Here is a 27,886-nt window from a genome sequence, read left to right as displayed (position 1 = left end):
CATTATCGCGCAAGAAAAATACATTTTAATTTATTTTAAATAGACGTCTCAATGTATTGCTCAGCTTTATGTTTAAATTATTATGGGATTCTGCAAAAAGCTTATGTAAACATATATATATTATATATTTACATATTATACAAGAAAAGCTCTGCTTGAATGACGAATCATTAATTTCAGGTGTTGCTGCATATCATTTCAAATTTACTATTCGAACCAAAACAGTAAATTCAGATAATTTTTTGCTGGAAGAATTCCTTGACCATATACTTTACAGTTTTCCATGGGTTCAATCAAAACAGTTTCTCCAACTTTTCGTCCAGTTGTGGTATTAACCACCACCTCTGAATTAGCTAGTATGGTCATATTCTGAGATAACTTAACAACTCGGGCATTCCCATTCACTGACTTAAATAGTAAGTAAATTTGGTACTAGTGAAGTTTCGAAGTGAGTATCTAGTTAGTATCTGAATATCGAACTCCGTCAATGAAATAATTGATACAGATTTGTTGTCGAAAAACCGTAAGAGCAGTAGGTCAAGCCAGATTTACTTATCTAGCAATTTCGGCCTCAAATTGTTGGAGATCTTCATGGTTTTTCGCTCCTAATGGCCTTGGTACACTTGTTGTAGATGAGCTTTACTGTATTTCATCTCGTTTTAAACGAGAGCATTTGTGTAACCATTGTCTGTAGTTTTTCTTCATTTCTGTTTGATTATAGTCGCCCTTTTGAGAAAGTCATAGCCCTGATAATAGTGCTAGCGGTATAACGGCAATTCTTGCAAAATACTGCATTTTATAATACCAAGGTGCCACTTGGTACAGGTGTTCTTTTGAACCATTTAAAAGATTTGGACCGAAGAACACTCGAAATTTTCCATGTGGGTAGATTTTAGAAGGGGTGGGGGGTTGAAATTAAAAAAAAAATCAAAAAATTTAATTTACCCTAGAGGCGAGATCTGGGTGTCAATTTCATATTATTTGAACCGAAGGAATTTAATGGTAGTAACAAAAATGCCATACAGATGCTGGCAGTCTATCAAAAGCCGCCATTTTTAAAAAATGTCCGACTTTTCATTGAATTTTATCTTTAAAGTAAACCGGGTCGTGTAAGGTGTCTAGACTTATGTTTTTGGGGTCAGGAAATTCATTTATGGTATTGAAAATAACCTACGGTTATCGAAAATGGACGCTATGTACCATAAGCGATTTTCAGCTAGATAACTCATGCATTATAACCAATGCAAAATGCTAAATTTTATCACGTGAAGTCAAACCCTGGTAAAATTTCCCGCGAAACGGCCGAAAAAGTATTAAACAATAATATTGTGATACCCTTTAAAAACATTGACAGTGCTTCGTGACCCCTGCGCGATTCCTCTTATTGAGATTGAGGCCTACATTCAATCTTCATTTATTGCCAATCATGGTGTGAGACGCGTGGATATTGCATAGGACTTGTACCTACAGAATAGCCTAAAACATGCCACCCGTTCTGCTCGTGGTATTGGAGTGCGCTGTGTAAATCTTCCCGAAAAGGGTAAATAAACAAACTTCACATAAAAAAATCCGGCCTTAAGGTTTTCTAAAAAATAGGGTTCAAATTTTTTATCTCTTCATAGATAAACTGCCTTCTGACTGGACAGACTATTTACGTAACGATACTAATAAGGAAGATCTATTTCGATTTTTGAGGCGTCTCATTAAATTTAAAGACATTCAGCTTGTGACGAATGTTGACTCCACAATTGTGGCATCACATTCCGACTTGACAACTCTCAACGGAGTTTCTTGCTTGAATATGGAAGAGGCTGACGGAAGAATAGTGTTGCAAGTGACACACTTGCAACACACACTACATTTGCAAGTGAGTTCATTCCATTATCAAAAAAGTTTCACAATAAAATATAAGCTAAAGAGGTAAGAAAAAAAGGGTATTACCCACTTATTATTGCAGAACGCCATCGAGAATGCGGGACTACATAATATAATTGTTCGAAATTCTGATACAGATGTTCTTGTACTTCTAGTATCTTTCTTTCCTAAGCTCAGTCAGAAAGGTTTAAAGCATCTGTGGCTGCAATATGGAGTAGGATCTAAGCAACGCTATATTAGTGTTTACCAAATTTCGCAGACTCTTGGAGACGACAAATCTGCGGCACTGCGAGGTTTCCACGCTTTTTCGGGTAGTGATTTCACGTCCTTTTTTTATGGCAAGGGCAAGCGTTCTGCATGGGCAGCATGGGACGAATCTTTCACTAATGCCTTTAAGGAGATTTCCAACCCACAAACCGAAATTAGTCCGATCGTATATGCGGACTTTTTTACCATAAAATTGTATAGCGTATGCACATCGGAATCAAATGAGGTAAGACTACTTTATCTTTGAATGTACTGGGAAAATAGTACACAGTAAATTAAACATTTATTTTTCCGGATTCACGTCCAGGTATAAATGAGGTGAGAAAGCAATGTTTGCTTCAGACGGTAAACATCTAGCTTCAATTCCTCCAACACGCGCTGCATTGGAGGAGCACATAAAGAGAGCAGCGTATGTCGCTGGTAACATCTTGGGCTGTGCAAATCTTGTAAAGGAAAATTGCACAAGTCCTGAAGGATGGGGATGGACTTTTGAACTTGAGGTCAATCATTGGAAGGTTTTGTGGTCCAAGTTGCCACAGGTTTGGAAGGCAGTTCGTGCTTTAGATAGATGTGGCAGGCTGCGTGACACTTCGGTGCAGCTGCCGGCGACAGGGACTGCCATGTTCCCCTGCATGCCAAAAATGTATGGGGGATTGCTCAAATAAAGGGTAAATTTATTGAATATTTCCGATAATCCGATACAATCTACTACCGAACCTTATTACCCCCACTCCCCTAAAATCTACCCACACGGAAAATCTCGAGTGTTCTTCGGGCCAAATCGTCTAAGTGGTTCTAAGGAACATCTGTGCCAAGTGGCACCTTGGTATCAAAAAATGCAGTATCTTTTGGCGTACCGCTAGTACTATAATGGGCTATAGCCGAAAGCGCCAGATAGATTCTTATTGGCCAGGTATATTCCTTTTTAGGCTGAATACGTGGTTTTGTTTTATTTTGAATTTTCCGATAATCAATAATTACAGCGTACAACTGACTAAATCTATATCTGTAATAGAATAAGAATTTCAATGTTTGCAGATTAGAATGTGATCATATTAATAGTATAATGAATTTGGGTAGAGCTACACAGTTTTATAGTCGACTAAAACATGTGATAGTCTTTGCTATAACATAATTTAAAGAAAACGAATCAAAATAATAAAAGAAACTACCTTCAGACATTCATTTTATATTTTTTAAAATTTAAAGCCAAGTGACATTTTGACCCCTTGAAGCTTCTATGATGACATAAGCCTTTTTGAAAAGAAAGATTTATGTTATCAGTGAGCCAGATTTAGGGATCAAATCGGACCATAATATCAATTGATGCTATGGTCTCCTTTTATATCTGATTTAATTGTTTCCCTATGTTTTATTATCCTGGTATCCATGAATCGTACTATGAGTTTTTATTATCTTGTGCTACTGATGGTGCTCTTAATATAATGGGCAAGAAAAAATGGTAATTAAAATTAATGAAAGATGCGAATTCAAAAATTATTCTTATGTATTGTATTATTCATAGGGAAAACTTGGTCGCTAAAAACATTTCACCTGTTCTAATATTACATTCAGTTATAAAGTTTGTTAATGTTATTATAACTGGTGCTAAATGTGAACATCTCAAGCTATTTTGTGAAGAATAAAATAGAGACTATATGAGACAAAGCTAAGATGAAGTATCTTTTAATATTCGATGGTAAGCATTTGCGAGTTATTTAGCCGATATCTTAGAAAAACTAAATATATTAAATAAGTAACTTCAAAGGAACAAGTTAATCTTAAATCTTATCGATGCAAAAGCGAAGATATTTGGTTTCATTACCTATATTAAGTTACGTCAGAGACATATTATATGAAATAACTGATACCGCTGTATATGTCAAACATCTAAATATTCTATTGGCTGACTTAAAAGAAAACATTTTCTGATTTAAAGCAAGTTGATTTACCAACATGGATGATGCAGCTAATGTGGGGGAATTTGTCTGATATATCAAATATGCAGTAACTCGCATAAAAAGAACTCGCAGAATTGCAAAATGATGAGTCAGTTAAAACTTTATTGAATATAAAAGGAGCGATGACATGGCTTTGTGAGGAAATAGAAATGAAATACCCAAATTCAATCAAATGTGCAAGAAAACTATAGCTACCACTTCCATCTTCATTTTTAGCTGAATGTAGACTCGTGAACCAAGTTAATAAACACCTTTTCTTACATTAATATTTTAATAAAATTATTTGATTTATTTGGAATTATGATGCTGTATTGGAAAAATGCCTTAAATTTAATAAAATAAAAAAAAAATCAAACGCTTTAAAAATCACGAACGTGGAAACTTATCAAATCAAAGCCCAAGCCACAAAGACCAAATGGCAATTAAACAACAACACACAGATTGTGATAACACGAGAAAAGAAGGACAGAAGCGAAATTGTTTATTATTTTTCCAAAACAACCAATTTGTGTGCGAGAACATGGAAGAAGTACTGTTAGGTACGGTAATTTGCATTGCATGTTAAATTGTTTTCTGCTGCTAAAGGTCGCAGCCGAGAAACCACATTCTTGGCGTGACTTTTAATTAAGGTACCTCAGGTTAACATTATTGTGTGCGAAAAACGTGATTATTTTAATTAATACTTTGAGACAAATATGCAATAAAACATACACACGGCTGTAAACAACCGCTTTAAAGAAAGTGCATGAATAAATCATAATTTTAAAACACATTCCGAAAGATATGTGATAAAATCAAATACGATAATAATTGTCCACCGCGCCCAGTGATATAGATTTCAATTAAAAACTACCGGAGAAAATTGGAAAGTACTATCGCGACAGCTCCGGTACTGGAATTGACATTTTTTCTCTTTGAAATTTACTGTATGTTACTTCACGTGCGAAATTTAAGTCTGTTATGGTCACGTTGACCTCACTTAACAACCTGCGTAATATACACAAAAGGCACGTTGTTCACATATGTATTTTTGTATAATGTGCGCTCTATATCCGTTGCAGCTGAGAGAAAAGCCACATGCCTGCACGTTCAGTCTTAAATTTATGAATATTCAGTTGCATTTAATTGCAGGTCTAAGTAAGAATGGATGTTATTTAAAGATGTAAATATGCTAGTCAATAATGAGGCTTATGAGTTATCGGTATTTGAATGTAGATTTGCAACAAAACATTGTGGGAACTTTAGAATGCTAGATGCCGGATCTAGTATTTCTTTCATATCTGTATTGGATTCTTTCATAGGTAATAACTGATTACGAGATGATTTATATGAATATTTGAATTAAAATTTGTTTGGACTGAAGCGAGAATAGCTTATATAGAGAGGAGAAGAAAAAGCAAGAATCGAAATGATATTAAAAACATTACAAAAGTTTGAAATGTAGAGTCAGTCTTGGAAAGGTAAAAGCCTGTCATCCTAAGATCTCAATTGAAGATGTAAGAGCTTAAAGAGAACGATAGAATAGTTCAAAGAAATTGAATAGAAAGAAAGATGCATACCAGAAGAGCTTTAAAAGATATCAATAGTATTTTGTATATAAAAGTTAGTGATCTTAATATGATTGTAATCTTAGTAATCCAGATATTACGAGGAAAGTGTAAGATCGTCTACCGGATCCTTATACCAGCAATCAGAGACACCATTCTCTCCAATTCTAAAGTTAACTTTCTTTGAAATAAGATATCGTAATCGTTTTTAAGAAAAAGTATGAATTACTATGTTTTATTTTATTTCCCATATTTTAAAAGCTCTAGTAAAGATTGTTTTTAGTTTTAATTTTTTTTTAATTTATACGTATGGAAGGTTACAGCTAATCGTAGGATATTCAATATCGTGTAAATTAAATGGTATAAAGCTACTAAACAGATAGCTAATAATAAATAGCATAATATAACAAATAGCAGCTATCTGAAGTTAGGATAATAAGGAAATAAATCACTGATATAAAACTATATATGAATCCAACTTTGCAGTTTTTTATTAGCTTAAATTCTTTAACGATACTTATGATATGTATTTTTGAAATAACTTTGCCTTAGCTCTACTACCCTTATGTTAATATGAATCTAAAAAGATGGAAATGGAGACTTACGAATAAAACCATACCAGATTTTCCATATTAAGATAATATTTCCATGTTTAGGGATTTACTGAATAGAAATTGATAATGTTGAAAGACCTGAAGAAATTAGTTAATTTCTGAAGAATAGATAGCCTAACTCCTTAATGGTGAACTTAACCTCCTCCTGTGTTGCAAGTTTTCAGTTCTTCAATTTAAACATATTACACTTAAAGATGATAAAAGAAGCCGTCTGCCCACCCTTTTAATAATACTGTGCAGGACATTGAATTTCATATAGTAGCTTCCTGGTATTTTGCCTACAATTACTAATTTTAGAATTTCACTCATGAATACCTAACGTCGATGGAGATCTCAACTCTCATGCTGTGGCATATTTGACTGGAATGTCGCGTAATATTTTTTTCACTTAACATATTCTTTATCATCTCATTTCCTTCTAAAACCTTTATACGTACTAGAAACGAGAGCACGAAAGCTAGTTATAATAATAAGTACAAGTTGATATGACATTGTTTGTCTATGTTTATGTTTAAGTAGTCCCCTATTGAAGTTGTGGGAATACCAAAAGCAGGTTCGTATATATCGTCTTTAAAAGCCCTTCGGTTCCCATTTTCCATCTCTCTGGATCATTTTAATCTTTACTTCATCGTTTCAATAAATATCACAAATTCTGGTATTTCTAACATACACTAGTTGTGCAAGTAGCTGATCTTTGCCAAAAATCTATTTTAGTAACAAAGAGTTTGTGCTTTTGCTGCTAAAATTTGCCACATTTTGCATCCATATAATATAATACATTCCACTATAATACTATCAATCAGTAATTTAATGCTAGATGTAATATTTTCAGACTACAAGATAAGATTAAGAGCTCCGATTGCTTTTTTACCTTTTAATATTAGCTCTTTACAGCCTTCTATAGTCCTGTTATTATCAACAAAAAGTTCTCCCTTTGGTTCCTCTCTAAAGTACTTATATTTGGTTTTGCTTCTTGTAATCCTCATTTCTATTTTTATCTTCTTTCTAGCCATATCTTTTGTACGAGCTACTAAAACTTTATTATCTACAAAATATTGTGTATAGTCGTTTGACAGAAAGATTCCCATTTTGCAACATTTTCTACGTCATCTGACGAGGACCTGATTAAGGTAGAATTTAAAGAGCGTTAGTGACAGATAACATTCCTGTCGTAGGGCCATTGAGTAGTTCCGATAAAGATTGTCCACTCCTGAGTAGAGTTGCTTAATGGCTTCTGGTACCTTCTCGTATGCTTCAGCGGTAATTGGTAAGATGTTGTCAAAACATCCTGCTCTAAATCGTCCTTGTCCTTTGATTTCGAACGAACCATTATTGATGTAGACTATTTGTTGGAGCAGTTTTCCATCTAATGTAATCTACTAAATACGACAGTGACTAAAATAAATTGATAATTAGAGCATATGTTGTTTGCCCCTTTTTGTAAACAGGCGTAATTCATTCATAGAGATTCGAAGTCGCTGAATTATTCTTAAGATCTATATTTATTAAGGTCGGCGTTTTATTTGCCTTTTACTTGTTATACCCCGACACGTGTGTGAACATTACTATGATATAGCTGACACTATATCTAAATATGTTCATTGATACGAGGTCTGGCTATTAAATAACGAGACTGCGTGCCTAGAGGGCGCCCTAGACGGGTGGGAAAAAAAAACAAGTAGCGCGTTCGGTATCTAGATATCTTGTCTATGCACGTACCAAAACACGTTTTCGTCACTATTATAGTATTCGTGCAGTAGCGGTTTGAAACGAACGTGTTTTTTCTCAACGAAAAACAAGAGCAACGCATCAATCTTAAATTTTTCGTTAAATTGAAAAAAACTCCGACTGAGTGCTATAATTTGTTGCAAGAGGCCTATGGGGATAATTATCTCTCTCATGCGCGTGTTTTTGAGTGGTGTAAGCGCTTTAGTGAGGGCCGAGAGAGCACTGAAGACCAGCGCTCAGGTCGCCCTGTCACTGTTTCAACTCCAGAAACAGTGACCAAAACCAACCAAATTGTGCGTGCAGATCGTCGATTGAGCACCCGGTTGATTGCCGATGCTGTAAACGCCGATAAAGAAACGGTTAGAAAAATTTTTCACAGGGAATTACACATGACAAAAGTCTGTGCGAAGTTGGTGCCAAAAAACCTGACTCAAGACGCCTAAATCGCCCAGAATAAAAAAAGCAAGGATATCCAAATCAAAATTCAAGGCAATGTTAATCGTTTTTTTCGACATTAACGGTATCGTGATGACTCAGTAAGTTCCAGAGGTTCAGACTGTCAACCAGACTTACTATTTGTCAGTTTTAGCAATACTGCGAGAACGAGTTCGTAAGAAACGGCCCGAGAACCAGGACAACGCACCTGCCCATAACGCGCTATCTGTGAAGCAGTATTTGGCCGGTAAGCGCACTCCAGTGCTCGAACACGCGCCGTATTCGCCAGATTTGGCCCCGTGTGACTATTTTGTGTTTCCGAAGATAAAATCTGCTTTGAAAGGGACCCGATTTGAGTCGGCGGAAGCAGTAAAGCAAAAAACGGCAGAGCTCCTAAAGGCCCTTACCAAAGAAGACTTCCAGCACTGCTTCGATGGAAAAAACGTATGGAAAGATGTGTGGCGAGGGGAGGTGAGTATATTGAAACGGAGCATTCGAATGTATAATAATTTTTATAATAAAACCCTTTTTCGTAACCAGTCTCGTTATTTAATAGCCAGACCTCGTAGAATAGATCTTTTACTAAAACTTAACTTAGATAAGATAGTCATATCTTATATATCTGATTTTCCCATCGAGAGTGATCATAAACGATTCCTTCATATCTATTGTAACGATATTGTAAACACCGAGTTCTGGAATGATACAAGTGGCACACTGCACGACGCCTCGAAGGTTGGCGAGAATCTTCTGGAATAGCGTTCTGCCGAGTATATAAAGAACCGCATCGCCTATGGTAGTAGTTTACTGAAGTAAAGTTGGGAATATTGGCGCGAGAAATAAAAATATAAATCGTTATAAATAAATACGGTGAAAGTAAATATTGCGAGTAGTAGTAAGTGATCATGTTTCGTAATGTGACTGTGTTAAAAAATTAGTTGACTATTTTTGATTGTTTTAATTCAGACCTAATGGACGGGAAAAACGCTATACTATTATTTATTTAAACTATAGTATCATTTCTCATTTTAAAAAAAAGATCATTCTGGTATGATTTGATATCCAGCTCATATACCAGTTCTCATTACAAGTAGGCATATCCGATTCTTAAGTCCTTTTAGAGATAACGCCAAGCGCTGGGCGGTTCAGAATATTATGCAAGAATATTTCATTAAAATTTGCATGCTGGTCATTACCCAAGATAGGCAACTCTCTGTATAGCTTCACTTTTACTCACTCTTCTAGAAGATCATCAACATCTACCATACAATAATGTGGATAGGACTCATCTCTAAGAAACCTTCTACTACCGATGCGAAGATACATTATCTTCCTAGAGGGACGTGGTACCCACATTTAAATATCATAATTATCGAACGAAAATATATTATGATATGTTGCCAAAGAACAATTGTCCTTGGATAAGGATAGTGGATTCTTAATATATTTTTAAATAAAAACATTGGACTGAGTGATGTTTTTTTAAAGCCTTTTGAAACCTAAAAACGGCGGTTCTAACGTTCGGCTCGTACCAAATATTCTTTAATAAACACAAACAAAAGCCTCTGTACAACATTGCAAAAGCCTCAGCAGAACATTGGATCGACTGCATTGCTATCGTTAATACTGAGATACACCTGAGGACGTTACTCTTGTTATTGATGATGATATTGCTCCGCCATATTATTCCAAAACGTTAAATAACATTTGGAAGTAACAGGTCTGACGGAATGGCCAGCTCGCTCACCGGAATTAATAACCCTTTTTAGAGAGCTGCGTCACGTATTAAGTTACTAGTTAACTTGGACAACGTATCATTAACGTGGTTGCATTAAAGAATAACTTCTGAAACTCTTAGGAATGATAGAGAGGAATTCTCCAAGAGGATGTTCTTTCATCAAGAGGTTCGAGGAGACCATTTCTAATACTTCAAATTGGTTGTTGGATGTGTTTCTTGACTTTTGATTTTTGACTCTGTTTAGCGACTTTTCAATATTAAAACCTTTTTTATTAGCTACTTTTTTTAAATTGTTGTAGATTCCTATTAGCCATTTAGCTTCAATATTGAAACAGGAAAAAATTGCCTAAATTCAAATTCAAATAATAATACTAATAACAATAACAAAATTACCAGGTGTTTATGTTGCCACGAACTACGATTCCCAATTGACTGTTTGGTTTTAATGTCTTTGGTCTTCAGTATTTACATAGAAGACATTAACATTTATGGGTGTGCCGTTTTGTTTCTCGATGGTGCCGACAAGTTTTAATGTATACAAATGTTAACTATCCTACTTTAAACTAATATTTATGACCCATACTAACTTAAAACAAGCTTTTGATGAATAATTCAAAATTAGTGAAAGTAAAAGAACATCTGAAAAAAATTTAAATTATAAAAATCGCAATGGTACTAGTGACCTTTTGTGAAGCCTTGAAGAATTGCTAAAATTTTTCCAGTCGACAGGGAAAATTCAACTCAACCTGGAGACTATCTCTATACTCACCTCTATAATATCCAACTTTCAGGTAAGGTCTAGAATAATCTATTTCCAAGCTAAGAAATCAAATATCATATAAACAACATGGCTTCTTCTTTAAAAGTTCAACAATAATCCTTCTTATATAATTCTTAAAAAAAGCATATAAGGTGATTGGTAAAAGAGACAAGTTAGACATTATTTACAGCTGAGTAATTTATATGCTCATATTCTGTATATGGGTAATACTTCTGTGCTTGATAATGCCAGTAATACTAGTAGGAAGATCTCTGGTACACCAATGTAAACGGTATCAGTGATAAGAAATCATCGAAACATACGCATCTATGTTCAAGATATGACTGAATGGGAGGCTTAAGTCATCAATATCATATTCTCCATATTTCGTCCAAAGGATGTTATGAGATACGTAATCAAATGCCTTGCTGATGGTGCAAAATATGGCCCAAACAAGGTCGCTGTCCCTAAAGTCTATTATAAATGTTTAAACTAAATGGAGGATAACTGTTGCTTAATTGATATAAAACCGTGGTAATTCTGTTGACTATACTTTATTTATGTCAATATACAGATAATTGCTATAACTAAAGCAGTATCATCAGCATGTTGATGATACAGCCTTGCTAGTGCTTTAGGAACACGAGTTGACAACTATGGACAATGCAGAGGCCACTTCAGAATTCTGTGGTACAATAATGTAAACCATATCAGTCTGATAAGAAATCATCATAACATACACCTATTTTCTATATATGAATGAGTCCTAGACTTAAGTGATCAAGTATTATAATATACATCAAATAGAATCAAATGCCTTTCTGAGGTTACAAAATGTGATTCCAGAAAAACCTGGTGGAAAACTTTGTTCTGACTATTTGAACTGAATAGAGAACAGCTGCTTCTCTTGATTAAAAAACCATATTGAAAGGAATCAAAAAGTGAGTCCATAAACCTTATTGATCCTTTGATCTTATCTTTTAAACCTTTTGATCTTACTGTATAATTACTTACAATACTGACTGATTTTATTGTTGATCTTAGGTAACTGACATTGCGAGATTTCTCTTCCTTTGATACAAACCTTGCTTCGATAAACTTATATTGTAAGTTAAGTTCTTTATTGCAATTATTTGAATGTTGACGGTAAAAAGCATGAAGGAAATTTAGTTTTTCTCTTTTAAGTGGTACCATTAAACAGCATAATAATAAATATGATTATAAATACAAATCACGATAAAGAACAAAACAATGAATCGAAAGACAATGGTAAAACCGAACGTGGTATTTTAGTTTACCACACTGCTCACGTATATAGAAAACACATGGCCTTGCGGACAACAATACGTTAATAAATAATTGAAAAAATTATAAACAAATTGCTATTAACATTCGGAACCCGTGACACAATAAAACCATATACATACTCGAGTTTGTTGTTATTCCATCTGGAGCTTATCAGTTAATATTTCGTTTCACCAAATTAAGCCACCTGATATCCGGTTTTTCTTCTTTAATAGCAGGTGCGCAATTTTGTTGGTAAATGTTAAAAAGCTATTTAGTTTATTATCAAGACTTTCGTAATTTAGACAGGTTGACCTTGTTTCTAAATATTGACCATAATTTTGTTCTATCATTCACAGGGGTTTATTCTCACAAGGTTTTATTGCATATTTGGCTCTTGCTATTGTTCATGCAGAGCTCAATAAGAATGAAGCCACGGATGGAATGTCCAGAAACATCAATACTCAAACAGGACGTTCATGGTAGCGCCAAAAGTGGAAACATCTGTCAATAAATTATTACGCATCTATATTATTTATTTGGAAATTTGGCACTCTTAAAATGATTTCTGAACTTCATGCTACGAATTCTGTGCAAACTATTTAGATCTAGAGGTAAATGACCGCGCTGCGTGTCAGTATACAGTTATCCCAGAAATCACCTTATTGGAACATAGCAACAACTAACAAACACTAAATGGGAGCATTGGTGAGCGTAAGGTGAGCAACCAACTGGTGGAGCAAAGTCCGACTGAAAAACTAGCTCAACCTGAAGATCGGTTAGAAGAACAAAAACTGAATCACTAAGACCCAGAATTTTATATTTTGGACACACAATTTCATTTGGCCAGCTTTCGATAGGAATGTTCTCTTCTACAGATGGGGAGTGACTATATAGTATATAGTATAGTATATGGCACCAATGACAGTTGACTATAAGGGCTTCGTGACCCATATGACAAGCAGTAACTAAATCCAAGTACTTATCAGAATTTTATCAGTTTATTGTTATTGTTGCAAATTATCTACGACTATACGACTGAACTCACGTAGACCGAAATGAGCAAATAACAGTGTGGATTTTAAATCAGTTTTCGCTGTTGAAAAAATTGAAATAGAATATGCATTATATATGTACCTATAGGGTGCATCCTTAAGACATATGTAGCTAGCGCTTAAACCAGATGAGGTAGAGCAAAACGTTCTGTAGCAAAGTTGTAGGTACAAACTAACAAATTTTTAAAAATACGAACATATATTACAGACCACATTTTTTAATGGACATCTTATATGATGAAATATATCTTAACTGCTGGCAATATGATTTAAATATCTTTTTACAAAGGATGGCAGGGCTCCAATAGTCCTGATAGTTCCAGAACGAACGACAGAGTCTCTGTATGCTTCTGCGGTTGGATGCCTTATTGGTATATGAATAAGGTCTACTCACTGAGGAGCACGCTACTGTGTTTCAAGCTTGAATGTTCGTTTTTTTAAAATACGGACAGCTGCTAGCTTGTCCAGAAGTGCATAAAAGTCTTAGACAAACTAGTGAAGGTAATTAATCAAGAAATGTTGATAACAAGGAAGCAAACTCCGATCAATATATAGCTAAATAAGCTGTCGCGTGACTAAAAACCCGCGTAATAGCATTCTTATGGAGGGAAACACTTGGAATGAGATTAAAGTTATGTATCTTGGAACTGGATACTGGAACTTAAGATGTTGCCTCCACATTCAAGGTATTGCAATAACCTGCCATTAGTGATGGAAGGAGTAAGAAACTGTAGATCACATCATTGGGAGTGCCCAGTGATCAGCTGCGTTTGATGTAAATATCAAGGCAATACTCACAGTTTGCCCAGTATCATAAAATATCTCAGGCTAGAGAGCCGCATTATCTTTCCAAGGCTATTGGCCTCTGACAACCTTTAGTGGAGCACAACTGGTTCGTCAGAAGAGCTATATGCAGAACAACTCGTTTGGCTGCCCGCACTATACATAAATTCAAATTTAAAGTACCAATTTAATTAAAATTTAAAAAAAAACAGAAACTAAACAAAGGAAAGAATATAAATAGAAATATATTTTTAACCCATTTCCTTTATGTAAAATTGTAGTGGAGCTGCAGATGAACTGTGCAATGGTATTTGAAAGCTCCGTACCTCGTATCATCAATTTTGGCTAAATCGAGTTATTATGTTCCTGATATTAGGTGGAACATTGTGCGCTATCTATCAAAAGCTTAACGCACTACTTGCAAAATAAACGCGGGAAATCGGTGTCCGCAATAACAGGTATCAACGCGAGTCGGTAACCTAGTGGAAATAGCTCGTAGTTGCTTTTTTTACTACAGGGCATTACAATTTTATATAAATTTTTGTTACGTTGTATTTCAAATGGCAATTGTAAATTATTTAAAGTAATTTTACATTATTTATGCGATAATATAGCTGATCTGACCTAGTCGGACCAAGACCAAGGACCCTTAGGGTTAAAAAACTTCTAATAGAATTTTTTTTTTTAGTTTTCCACCATGACATCCAGGGGTAAACGTTTGGTTCTGTTAGCACGCGAAAACACACAACCTCTCAAAAATGATACAGACAATTTTAATAATCAAGAATCTTCATCAGATTTATTAACAGAATGCATTACATAAGAAACAAATACAATTAGAGATAATGACATACTTCAACAGGCACTGCAAAGCAGTTTTTCTCTTCGAAAATAAAGAAAATATTGATGATATTTTGCCGGAAAATATTGGTGAACTGAGTTATCAGAAGCTACAGGTTTTAGAGAATGTTTAGTCTTATTCTAAATAAAACAACATAGAAATCATTTTTGAAAAGCCTGATGGAAAAGAAAAAACTATAATAAATGAGGAATTACCTAAAAATTACAATCGCACAAATAAAGGAGATGATGCAGATTTTGTTCCTTATGAAGAAGATGTCCCGCGCAATTCTGGGTGTATTTTTAATAAAGAAAACCTTAGTTCAGACACAGAAGAACAAGAGCCAGGTTTGAATGAACGACATAACGATGAAAGCGATACTGCCATATATGAAAATCTAATCAGGACGAATGGTCAAAAGAAAAAAACCAAAATGAAGGGGATGGCTGAAGAAGAATTCGTAGGGTATACTAGAAATAACAAAAGTCAAATTTTTCATAACAATCAAAGAGCAGCGCTAGGTGTACATCGTCGAAGTGTTTAAAATACAAAACTAGATTTTGGGGCTCAATGTCTGAAGAAGAACGAAAACAGTTGAGTGAAGTTGAGGGGGATTTATATTCTTCCATATTTACTACAATTATTATTAATCATTTGGAAAAGTATTGTCAAGACGATTTGCCAGTGATATTTTGTAGTGATGGGTGTGGCTACCAGAATCGAAATGTGGTATGAATATCTGGAATCCGGGCACACCCAAATGGAGTGCGATGCTGTCCATAGCCTGATAGAGAGAAAACTAAAAAATCAAGAAATTTCATTACCATATGATTACATTACCAAAAGCCGAAGCAAGAAAAAAGTCGACCCCAGTTTATTGCAGACACTTAATTGCAGAAATGTTGACACATGAAATATTTAAAAACTGCGCTAATAAAAATCTCATGCGGTACAGAAGCATAAGACTAGGGCTGTGTACCAATGATCCCACTGTCAATAATCTAAGAGAACTACATTATTATCCTGATAGCACCATAGGATATAAAATTGACTTTTCCGATTAAGTTCGATATTTACAAAATCTGTTGCATTTTACTGTTATTGTATTTTTGGGTAAATAGCACTTATCAACATGTGATTCAATAAGCAATATCACGTATCAAACCGCGTAGCTAAAAAAAACTAATGTAAAATATTTTTGTAAATAAAGTTGTCTAACAAATATGATTTTAGCTAGGTAAATAAAAATTGCATAGGAGTGTCTTGCAATAAGAAAAAAATAAAGATTTTTGTCTCTCCTGAAAAGTTGTTAAAATGTTGATCCGAGGTATTGCGCCTAGGCCATCTAAGCCTCAATTTTTTACCTAGTAGGTTTGGAGACTTTAATCGTAATGCACTTGATACGATAGACTCTTAAATATAAACGCTTTTGGACTAATTTATGGTTTGAAATTGCATAAGCTCTCCCACATGTCCAACATCCCACTCTACGAATCTATTAAATTATGTTATTTCAAATTACAGTAGTAAATAAGCTAAATGTGAAGTTATTAATAGTGTTAATTCAGTACCTGAAGCAGTGAGGTGCTCCTTTTTAATAAATCAAAAAGAGAGAGAGAGAAGTAGAAGATTGGGTACGAAAGCTTTTTACTGTTAGGGACTATGATTGGTTCTTGCAGATCATGACTTCATAATATTTTCAGAGATGCTAAGAAAACCTATAAGAATAAATAGAGAAAAGAGACTAATGAACTTAACATCTTTTATTATAGTGTTCTCGAATATATATGGTCGCAGATGAAAAGCATCCCATGTCACCAACATTTGAGGTACAAAATAGGTAACAAGGTAAATCCCACATGCGATGGAGGCTCTAAGAGCTTTTACTGAATCTATTATTAAATCTTTTGAAACTGAAATTTCTCCAAAACAGTTTACAGGTTGCAAATATCTTTTCTTTATATAAACGTGGAGATAGCTCTGCATATACTGACCACTGCTTTTATTGCCAACTCTGGCAGAAACTATTAAAAGACTGATGCAATTTCTGATTTTTGCAGTGACATTCACAAAGAATGAATGATGTCAGAGGCAGTGTTCTGTGATTTAATAAAATCATTTATTTGTATTGATCACAGACTACTGTTGCGAAAGACCGAAAGTCTATGGTTTCAGAGGTTACTATCACAAATGGTTATTATTGTTGGTGTTATTATTACGATTTTGCTAGTATTCGCATCTCGCTGCATTGTTTGCTAATGGTGTGACAATTCTGTGGAACTGCGCAGATAGGCATGAACTACTTAATAGCATGATCTATCATTGATAAAAGCTTGTAAGAAGTTAAGTCTAAATATTTTAAAGGCGAAAATTTAAGCAATTTGATGTATTACATGCTATACTTTAATCAAGTAGTTTTTGAATTAGAGACAGTTAAAAATCGATTTTTTCCAACTTCAAGGAGCTATAGATCCATAACTATTCGTTATAGGATAAATTGATTTTCACATTCCTATTTTAACTTTTTAAGATCTATCTCATGGCATACATTTTTATATACGTTAACCATCAAATTTGTTTGATATTTTAAGGAAAAAGAGACAAGTGACAGTAGTATTTTTTCCTTGATTAAATACATCTTAAAAAGTTAAGACAGGAATGTAAAAATCATTTTATCCTATGACAAGTAGTTATGGCTCTGTATCCTCTTAAAGTTGAAAAAAAAATTCAACTGTCTCTAATTCAAAAACTACTTGACTAAGTATACCATGCATGACATCAAATTTCTTAGAATTAAACGAAGAATCTCAAAAACCAAATAATATATAAAATCTTCCATTTAAAAAAACATAAATTTCTACTGCCACGCCTTTTGTGAACAACCCTGTGTAAGTCAAAATTATTTTCAAATGTAACTTTTTTCATCCCCCGCACCTTTAAGACACGCTGTATAACGAGTCTTAAAGGTGCTCAATTTATTGGAGACCGGATGGGTAAAAAAGGTGTAAGAAGAAAAGAAAGAAACAAAATGGAAAAGTCTGATGTCACTACATCCTTGTGTTGCTGGTGGCCGAAAGCCATGTGCCAAATTACTGGATAAAACCACTGTGGCAATTGCATTATCAATCAACTGTTCTATTGAATTAGTCTGTATCCACAAAAAGTGCTTTTCTTAAGTTCTTTCTGCTAAATGACCATGACAGTACCCCTGATCTAAGCCAATTACATGCCTGACTACTATAAATTACTAATGCAGTAAAACAGCAAGTATGTAACAAGGCGTATAGTAATAAAAACAACCTCCATGCTGTCTATGTAGACTACAAAAATTATTTGACTCTGTTCCTCATGAATGACTCATTAAGAAAATCAAAATTTACAGGATCCATATGCAGCAATGACTCTGCCGTTCTGGTTCTGCCTTGATATGAACCCACTGCCGAATGAATTAGTGAATCTTATAAACAATGAAGTAGCAAGAATTAACCACTTATTATACATGTATGACAAATAACTATTGCAACCCATGCTAAATCAACTAGAACAAATTGAATGCGGAATATAGTCAAGGAATGTTCTGTGTCTTATTGTTACTGCAATAATTAAATAAAAGGGAGTGACTTTGAATTACACAAAGGCTAGATCATGGCTACACAATGGAAATAGAAATGAAATAAAACAGGCACAAAGAATCAGACAATGAATAATAAAGAATGAAAGAACTAACGAGTTTATAAAATAAATACTGGACGTTCTTAAAATTCGAACTTTACAGAAAAAACTTAAAGCATTACTTAAAAATGTGCGAGTCTCATATATACTTTCGGTATTATTTAATAGTGCTAAGACAAATAAACGCTAATCTTTCAGTGGCACGACCTAGAGGAAGTGAGCAGATATACCGGTACCAGTAGATTTAGAAAAGCTGAGACATCCGAATTCTAATGATCTATGTGTGAAGTTAATAACTGCACACAACGAAATTGACGCAGCAAGAGGTTCAGAGCTATCACTCTTCCTAGCAAGAGAAGATAAACTATAGAGATTGATAGTCAGAGGTAAGTCACTTTAAGCAGGTAGCAGACAAGCAGATAGCAGACATGAAAATCTTAAGAATAATAGCCAGAAAGGTCCTTGAAGATGGAGTAAGAAACCCTGGCATAAAAGTAATATGTAAGGTGGATGCAAAAGACGGTTTCTCGCAATTTAACAGGAGAAGAGGATCTTAGCAATTTTAGTAGAGCTTAGTCTTTGGATATCTTATATATTTAAGACTAGAAAAGCTGCTAAAGTTCGAGGAATTTTCAATGCTTACTACTATATTAAAAACATGTAATGAAAATGTTATTGGACTCTCTCAAAGAAGGCAAATAAACACCACCTTCTTAGTGCGACCGAGAGGAGAACATTACTAAGACAGCAGAAAGAAAGAAGCCAGATATAGATGTCCAACTATGTAACTTTTTAAAAAAGCCAGCAGCGGTACTCTCTAACTCGATAAACATAGAAATAGACAAGAAAAAATATAGAAAACTTTTCTCTATTTCACTCGCCATCGTTCGGCTTTAGACATTCTTATACTACCCAATCTACAAACATTAGCCCATTTTTATAGCTAATGGGATTTTTCACAGCCCACATGTCAATTACTGAAATGTCATTCGACATTATCGATCTTTTAAGTTATAAGTATGCTTTGTTATTGTTTCTGTTTTCATCCTATATCCATAAGGGATGCCAATAAGGGAAAAGTTTTCTTATAGATTTTTGAAGTAATTTTAGGTATCAATAAGACTGCGAATTTTATGATGGATCCTCCTAATTTTATCTTATCTCTTTCGCAGTGTGTATTTATAATAGCCTACTATATTTTCTTTTCTTTTTAATTAAAATATATTCACTACTAAATTTATATTTTAATATTTGTCTTAAAATATAGACCATATTATTATTAATTTCTTAGATTTTGCCTTAGAAATGGAAGAGAAAGAACAAACGATTGAATTAAGGATAAAAGGATTATATATATAGTATTTCCAAAATTTGTGAAAGTAATAAAACCCATTTTATTCCCTTCTGTGGAGTCACTGGGAATTTCCCAATTTCGGGGCGTAAATAAGCGTGGATAAACTATTGACCTTATAAACTTAATGATCGTTTTAAACCTGAAAAAAGTAGTTAACAAATTATAATTCACTCAAAGATATACCGTTCATGTTTTGACCGCAATAAAACCCTAATTATTTGTTGTAACCAAGTGATTTAAGTAAATTATTTTTTTGTGGACTTTTATGGTTTAACATTTTCTAATAAAATACTATTCTTTATTTAATTAGTAAATTTCATTCAGAATCACTTTCAAGCCGACCCTATTCCCTTTATCACCTCTTAAAAATGTTGGTCCTTGCACAATGGGGCTTAATGGTCTAATATGAGAATATGAGAATTCGTTGATTTTCAAATCCGCTACAAAAACATCTCCACAACAAAGATAAATACATCTTTTTTTCAATGTACTAAAAAGAGATTAAAGTAATAGCAAGACCATACAACCTCTTTCTATATTTCTATTCCGAAGGTTGCCGACGGCAACCCGAACTCTACCTCATCGAAGCCAGTTGAGATAGAGAGTAGGGTTTAGACTTTTTTTCTATAATAGAAAGAAATTTTCTTTCTATCGAGTTAGAGAGTTCGCTCGCAAACATCCTAATTCTTCCGAGCAATATGTGAAGATGATATTTGAAGCATATGACTAAATGCAAAATTTCAAAGACATCATTCTTTCTAGCAAAAGAAACTATAGTGAAGATTTGGGCAACTACTACATAAAACGTATAACAAGGAGATCAGCCAAGATCATCTTAAGAGAAATGCGTCGAACCATTGATTAACTAGTAGAAAGCTAATCCCAGGAACCTAGGGATTAATAATAATGATTTAAGGTTTTATGGCAAAAAGAAACTACTATATGTATATCGTCAATTTTCAGTTCAGATCGACAGATTGAGATATGGATGACAAGCATCGAAAACTGTCAGCACATCACTGATGGCATATATAAACTATACGGCTAAAGATTCATTACTAAGAGCTACCAGATAAACTTAACACTACTAGTTCTTGATTTTGCAGTACTGGCATCAGTGCAGGAAAATAAAGATTATTACCTTTACTGGATACGATCAGCAATTAATCAAATTTTAAAACTAGAATGGTCACAGTTAAAACATTTCAAGTTAAACAAGCTTCTAATTTGCCCTCAGATTTCAGCAGATTTAATGTTGTTAGGAATCGTATTATATATTTTGATACAAGAAAAGTACGTTTTATTTTTACTTTTTGCAAAATGATCTGGCTTATGTAGAGCTTACGCTGTTTTTTCTTTCAAATAATGCGCCATTGTTCCTAATACCTAAAGAGCATAAATTATGAGCTTAATGAGTCAAAAACTAAAATGATCTTTTTTAGTCTCACCGATTTGAATAAAAGCTTCCTTGTTAAAATGCAGAACAAAACTAGTTGTAAAGTTCTTGGGAATATTAATCGATGGACATCTTAGTTGGTCCTATCATGTAGATATGGGTTTAAAGAAATCAATTTATGCCTATGTGATCTGGTAGTTGCGTAAAAAAATCAATGTTGGCCTGATATTTATTTATTATTATGGTTATGTCCAGTCATGTTTGTCATATGGCATAATGTATTGGGGTAACTATTCTAGAAGTGGTGAAGTTTTTACAGCCCATGAAAAAATAATTAGAACTATTTTATTTAAACCTTATACATTTTCTTGTAGAATTCTCTTTCCAGACTATTTATTTTCAACTCGGTTATGCATATAAAGCGTAACCTATCTGACTATTCTTTGTTTAGCGGTACCCACTATAAACTCAGGGTTAAATTTGGACTTACCCAAACATAAATTAACCAAAGTGGCAAATAGCCCATTTAAAGCTTTATTAAAAAGGATTATAATTAAAAATTCCTTTTATACGGTAACAGAGTATTTAAATTGCAGCGTCTCATATCGACTTCTATAATTGGTATTTGTTTGTTTGTTAAAAGCTGTAATATTGTACTGTTTTCTTATATTCTTAGTTTTTAGTTAATTGTAGATTTTTTATTGGTTTTTTTAAGACCTTTTAAAAGTTGTATATTTAGGTCTTATAGTTTTATTTTTTGACATTATCCAATACTTATTTATATGAGTCTATAGAAATAAATATTTGAGTATTGAGTCTAAATGATAGCAACATTATTTAACAGATAACGTTTTTTACCATTTCATATCCCAATATTACTGCTATTGCTTAAGATGTAGTGTTCTTTATTATTGTTCTGCTCTCTAGCAACCTTATTTGTGTATAGTTCTTGCCAATATACTGGATTTCAGCATTTTACCTAATTATGAAAAATTTAAATTCTTACAAAATATTGAGCAGATCAATATAGACTAATTATCACAAATACAACCATATCCAAGCAAAATACAATGCAGAAACCGTAGAATGCAGCCCTGAACTAGAAATTAAGATGTAGTGGCGATAAAAGTTTCGAGAATATTCCCATAATCATTTCAACAATAAGTGTCTGCACTAGGTACCAGAGTATCCTATATTTTAATTACTGTTATTGCGTTTGAGTGCATAGTTAATCAAATTGTCTTGTATCGCAATACTCCATATTGTACGGTACGCCTATATTTAGTTTAATAATTTTTTAGTGAATTATTTGTTTTTGAGCTTATACAAATTTTAACTAAATTCACACTGTACATAATGTTTTTTTATTTCTTTGGTTATAATAAGCCCCCATTTACAAGGCTCTAGAGTAGAAATTTATAATGCTCCATTGTTGCCTGTTGATATGTTATATCATACCGTGCTGTCAGTTGTGGTCAGCCTTAACACCGAACATAAACTAGAACTTGTTCTTTATACTGTGGCCTTAATTATTATGAAATAGAAGTGTGCAAACAGGTAAAAAATGCTAAATTCAATTTTAAAAAACCTGATTTTGAGCAAATGTACATAGTATTTAAAAATACTATCTAGGATTATGTGTATAATTGATGTGATGTCAAAGAATCTGTGGCGAAATTTTATGATATTGTTAATGATATTTTTGTGCAATGTATTCCTATTTCCACCCAAATTGGGGAGGGATTTCCAGTTTAAGTTATTATGTTGTTTAACGAAAAAAAATCATATCTTAAGTCTTCTTTAACAAATATAAGTTTTTGGTGTTTTTTGGGTTTGTTAATCTTATGCAAAATGTTTAAATTAATATAAAATTGGCATTAGTTGCATTAGTATATTATGTTTATATGGGCATTGGTGTATCCACGTAATGTAGAATTTAGGATAAATACAGATCCTGTAAGTATTCTAGTCCTATATTTGTAACCAGAAGGATAATTTAGATATACCTGTTTAAAATTTTTTCCAATAATAACTCTGTATCTGGAACTGAAAATATTTCAAACATATTTGCGTAGTATCTTAGTTGTGTGTTCGTTTCTGATTTGTCCATTAAGTAAGTAGTCTCCATTTAAATATTACTTTTGCAATAAATTATTTGATAAGAAGGAAATCTTAGATGTTATTAAAATGCTATGATCTGATCTGGCTATGTTTATTAAAAGCCGCAATAACATTGGTAAAACCTCCTATTCATATTTTTAATCTTAGTCTATAATCTTCAATATATCCAAAAGTTTGACGTTGAAGCAAATTAATACAAATATTTAAAAAAAGGTGCAACAAATTATCGTCTAGTTACGATTTTCAATTTTTAAATTGGCCTTATTTAATAGACTTTATGATGAAGTCAAGTTTAACATATCTGAGCATCAACATGGATTTTTACCTACAGTCTACATTGATGTCTACATTGACCAATTTTATAAGGTTTTGTCAGTTTGTTGACAATGCCCTAAATGAAAAGAAACAAGTAGATGTTGTTTATACTAATATGCAGAAGGCATTTGATAAAGGAAAGCACAGCAGTATTATAAAATCTCTTGATGAAAACAACATCACTATTAACTTAATTTATTTATTGCAATCATATTTGTCAAATAGGCAACAATTTGTTGAACTCAAGGGTGCCAAATCTGATATCTACAATAGTACATGTGGAGTCTCCCAGCACTCCAATTTGGGACCTTTATTATTTTTGATTACCACTAATAACCTGTGCACTACAAGGGGTAATTCTGAAGCTTTGCTTTTTGCTGATTTACATGAGGATTGGGTCTGTGGAGAACTGGTCATGTCTGCAGAAAATCTTTAATAATGTTGTAGTAAAAATGCATTCTTCTTCAATAACAAAAAATATTCCACTATATCTATAATGCTGAATCGTGATATTGTAGAATATTGTTACAATATTTATTGTATGGATTTTTTTTATTTCCAAATGAAAGGGATTTGGATATTGTGGTTGACTGCAATCTGGCTTTTACGGACCAAATTGGCGATATGGTCAATGAGGCACACAAAACAATGGGATTCATTATAGATCTACTAGGATTTTAATTTGGAGTGTTGTCTGAAGTTGTTCGACAGTCTGGTATTACTAAAGTTGAAATATGCTTGTATAATTTGGTAATTAGAACTGGTCTTATAAATCTCTTTAATATTTTAACCAACAAAAATGACTCCCCTGAAATTCTTTCAATGCTGCCGTTCTCTGTAAATGTTAGAAATAGCAGATAAAGAAAGATGTTTTATTTAAGTCACCCTAGAACTAATAAAGGGTGTTTTTTTAGAGGCGGAGAACTTTAAATTGAAATTAAAAACAAAATATTTTATTGATATGAACAAATTTGCTTGTTTAAAAATGTTAAAGAATTTTTTTTTTAATTAATATTTAAAAATGATTTCGGGCATGTGACCCCCACGGCTGCCGCGTACATGGCGTAATCTAGAGGTCCAATTTTCACACACTCTTTCCAGTACTGCAGGCTGTATTTCGGCAATCACGCGTTGTATGTTGGCTTCCAAGTGCTCAAGTGTTTCGGGTTTATCAGCATAGACATGCGACTTAACATAGCCCCAAAGAAAATAATCTAATGGCGTCAAGTCGCACGAACGAACTGGCCAGTTTACAAGTCCATTTCTTGAAATTATTCGTTGCTCGAATGTCTCTTGCAGTAAATTAATTGTTTGGCGAGCTGTATGGCACGTGACACCGTCCTGCTGAAACCACATTTCTGCAACGCCTGCAACGGCTTCCAATTGAGGCACAAAAAAGTTGGTTATCATGTTTCTGTATCGCTCACCGTTTACTGTAACGTTCTGACCATCAACATTTCTGAAGACATAAGGACCAATGATTCCACCGGCCCATAAAGCGCACCAAACGGTTAGTTTTTCTGAATGTAACGGTTTTTTGCCAATAGCTCGTGGATTCTCATCCCCCCAAATTCGGCAATTCTGCTTGTTTACATAGCCATTTAACCAAAAGTGTGCTTCATCACTGAACAAAATTTTCATATGAAATCGTGGATCAACAGCAATCTTTCCTTCTGCCTATTCAGCTAATGTACGGCCCAAAAGATTATCCTGGGGTTTCAACTCCTGGACAAGTTGAATTTTATATACTCGCAATCCGAGATCTTTGCTCAAAATTTTCCATAAAGTGGATGGACATAAGTTGACTTGTTGAGAACGACGACGAATTGACACATTTGGATCATTATCAACACTATGCTGCACAGCAGCTTGTTGCGTGCGCAGCGTCTTACGGGATGCGTATATTGTTGACTAGAGTAAAAGTATTGCGAAAACGATCAACAGTTTCTCGAATTAATCTCTCTGAAGGACGATTATGAGCACCATAAAACTCACGTAATGCCCGATGTGTTTCTCGAATAGAACCATGTCTTTCAAAATAAATTTGAACAATTTGGAAACGTTGCTCCGGCGTGAGTCTGTTCATGATGAATTGCCAAACCAAACTAATCTAAAAATAACCCAGAACTGTCAGGTCGGCTGTCATAAAAAACCGTGTTGCCAAATGAAAAATCTCCGCCTCTAAAAAAACACCCTTTACTTATTTAAACTCACCGATTTACAAACTGTGCAATGTTTATCTTTTTCTGCAGTATTAAGTTTAAATGTTTTTGTTTTTTATTGCATTTGAATATAAACATTTTCCTATTCAAGATTCGAATCAGTGGATTTTCTCCTCTAAAATTTATGGCTATAATAATATTAGTAAATAAATCAGATATACAAACTTGTTATAATTGAACAAAGACATTTAAAATACATAGCATATATAAATATTATTTTTATTTAACACTGAAACCTTTTCATCCATAACTTTTACCAATTAGCACATAAACAACAAAGTATGTTCAATAAATATGCTTAAAATGAGATCGATTGTTGTTCCATTGACTGAATGCAAATTAACCATGATGATGGCGAAAAATGAGGTCTCTGTCCAGTTATTTTTGAGTTTATTGATCTTAAGCACACAGCAATTTTATCAAAGTCATAATAATACATTTTATAAGAAGGCGAGTCAGTCAATGTTTATCAAATATTACTTATAACGTACATAATGATTATTTAAGAAAAACAAACTTATCAGTTTTGACCATATCAAATATCATAAGTGACTCATTAAATATGAGACTCACGACATTACGGTAATAAGTTTTGGAACCTTTACATAATATTCTTTAGAAGTGCATTAGTTAAATGGGTTAAAAGCCTAAGTGCATTTATTTAGGGTCTTTGAACTGATGATGGCACATTAAAATGCGTAAGAAACTTAACATCTGGCGATAAGCTTAGACAAAAATCTCTTTGAAATTGTATTTTAATTATACCGTCAACTTACCAAAAATAAAATCACAGATAACACAGCAATCAATAGTGTAAAAGCAATTAACTCTTCAGATACCTCAACTGTTATCGACACCCCCATTGTTCAAATATATAAAATCAAATTAATAAAAAAAAATCACCTTTTCTCCAAAATAGTAAAATTGTCGAGGTTTGCGATGCATCCCGAAGTGTTCCCCGTAGTAGTACTTAATCATCTTAAAATCACAAAATAAACGAAAGAAGGCAAAAGAGAATAAAAAAAACAATATAAAACACTTGTGAACTGTCAAGACCGTAAACCGTATGTGACTGAAAATTAGACTGCAAGTTGCTTTGTAAAATGTCCTGAAACAGTTATATTTTAACATAAAAAAATAGTTGGTAAGCGGTAGAAATTGCTATTCTAATTTTTCACTAAGAACTGGTAATGCATGCTTAATTGCTTGAATGTTTATGCAGGTCTTAATTTAAATTTGTTGGCATTACCAAGGAGATTGGAATTGATTAACATACATTCTTTGATTTAACTTTACCGCGTGTCTTCTTTAAGTACAAAAACGAGTTTAAAATTAAGCTGAATCGGTTTGTACTTGTCATTCTACCGGATTTGTTATGGACTAAATTTAATTCCTAAATTCAAAAAGATATTATATGAATGAATCATAAAATAATGTTAGTGATATATCAGCTGATGCGTTTCCAAGTTTATTTTAAGTCACGTGATTGCTGTAATCTTGAAATTCCAAATGATATAAAGTCATTTATTTGCCAAATCATAATGATAAGTTAACCACTAAATAAGTAACCACTAGTGAGTTCCCGATCTAACAACTAGTAATATATATATCGTACTACTATATAAGAATATTAAATTTTGATCACAATATATGGTTGAATCATAATAATACAGGTCATCTAGAGGGTTAAATGAATCGTCAATTTTACTTGATGTGACAACTGAAAATTCTTTAATGAGGATGTTAATTTAATAGAGCTGATGCAAGTACTTATAGCAAAGTCGGATCACTCTTTTGTTCTCCTCGAAAAGCCAGCATTTTTTGCATGAGGTCGTAAATCATTTTTGCCTGCATCCATTAATAGGATACAAGATGCGTTGGCAAAGCATGGGAAATATGTTGCGGTAATAGAAAAATA

General features: G+C 33.4%; 1 protein-coding gene across 1 annotated transcript in view; it reads right to left on the bottom strand.

Annotated features, from left to right (window-relative positions):
- The window catches only part of LOC126746543 (uncharacterized), a 112,248-nt gene extending 85,209 nt beyond the window's left edge, over window positions 1-27,039 (bottom strand). Inside the window, exon 1 of the mRNA XM_050454851.1 lies at window positions 26,872-27,039. Coding sequence (XP_050310808.1) covers window positions 26,872-26,946 — 75 coding nt within the window. The 5' untranslated portion in view covers window positions 26,947-27,039. The remainder of the gene's footprint in view (window positions 1-26,871) is intronic.
- Between the last annotated feature and the right edge of the window lie 847 nt (window positions 27,040-27,886).

The sequence above is a fragment of the Anthonomus grandis genome, chromosome 17, assembly GCF_022605725.1.
Source record: "Anthonomus grandis grandis chromosome 17, icAntGran1.3, whole genome shotgun sequence".
NCBI lineage: Eukaryota > Metazoa > Arthropoda > Insecta > Coleoptera > Curculionidae > Anthonomus > Anthonomus grandis.
This window is presented reverse-complemented; position numbering and strand designations above follow the sequence as displayed.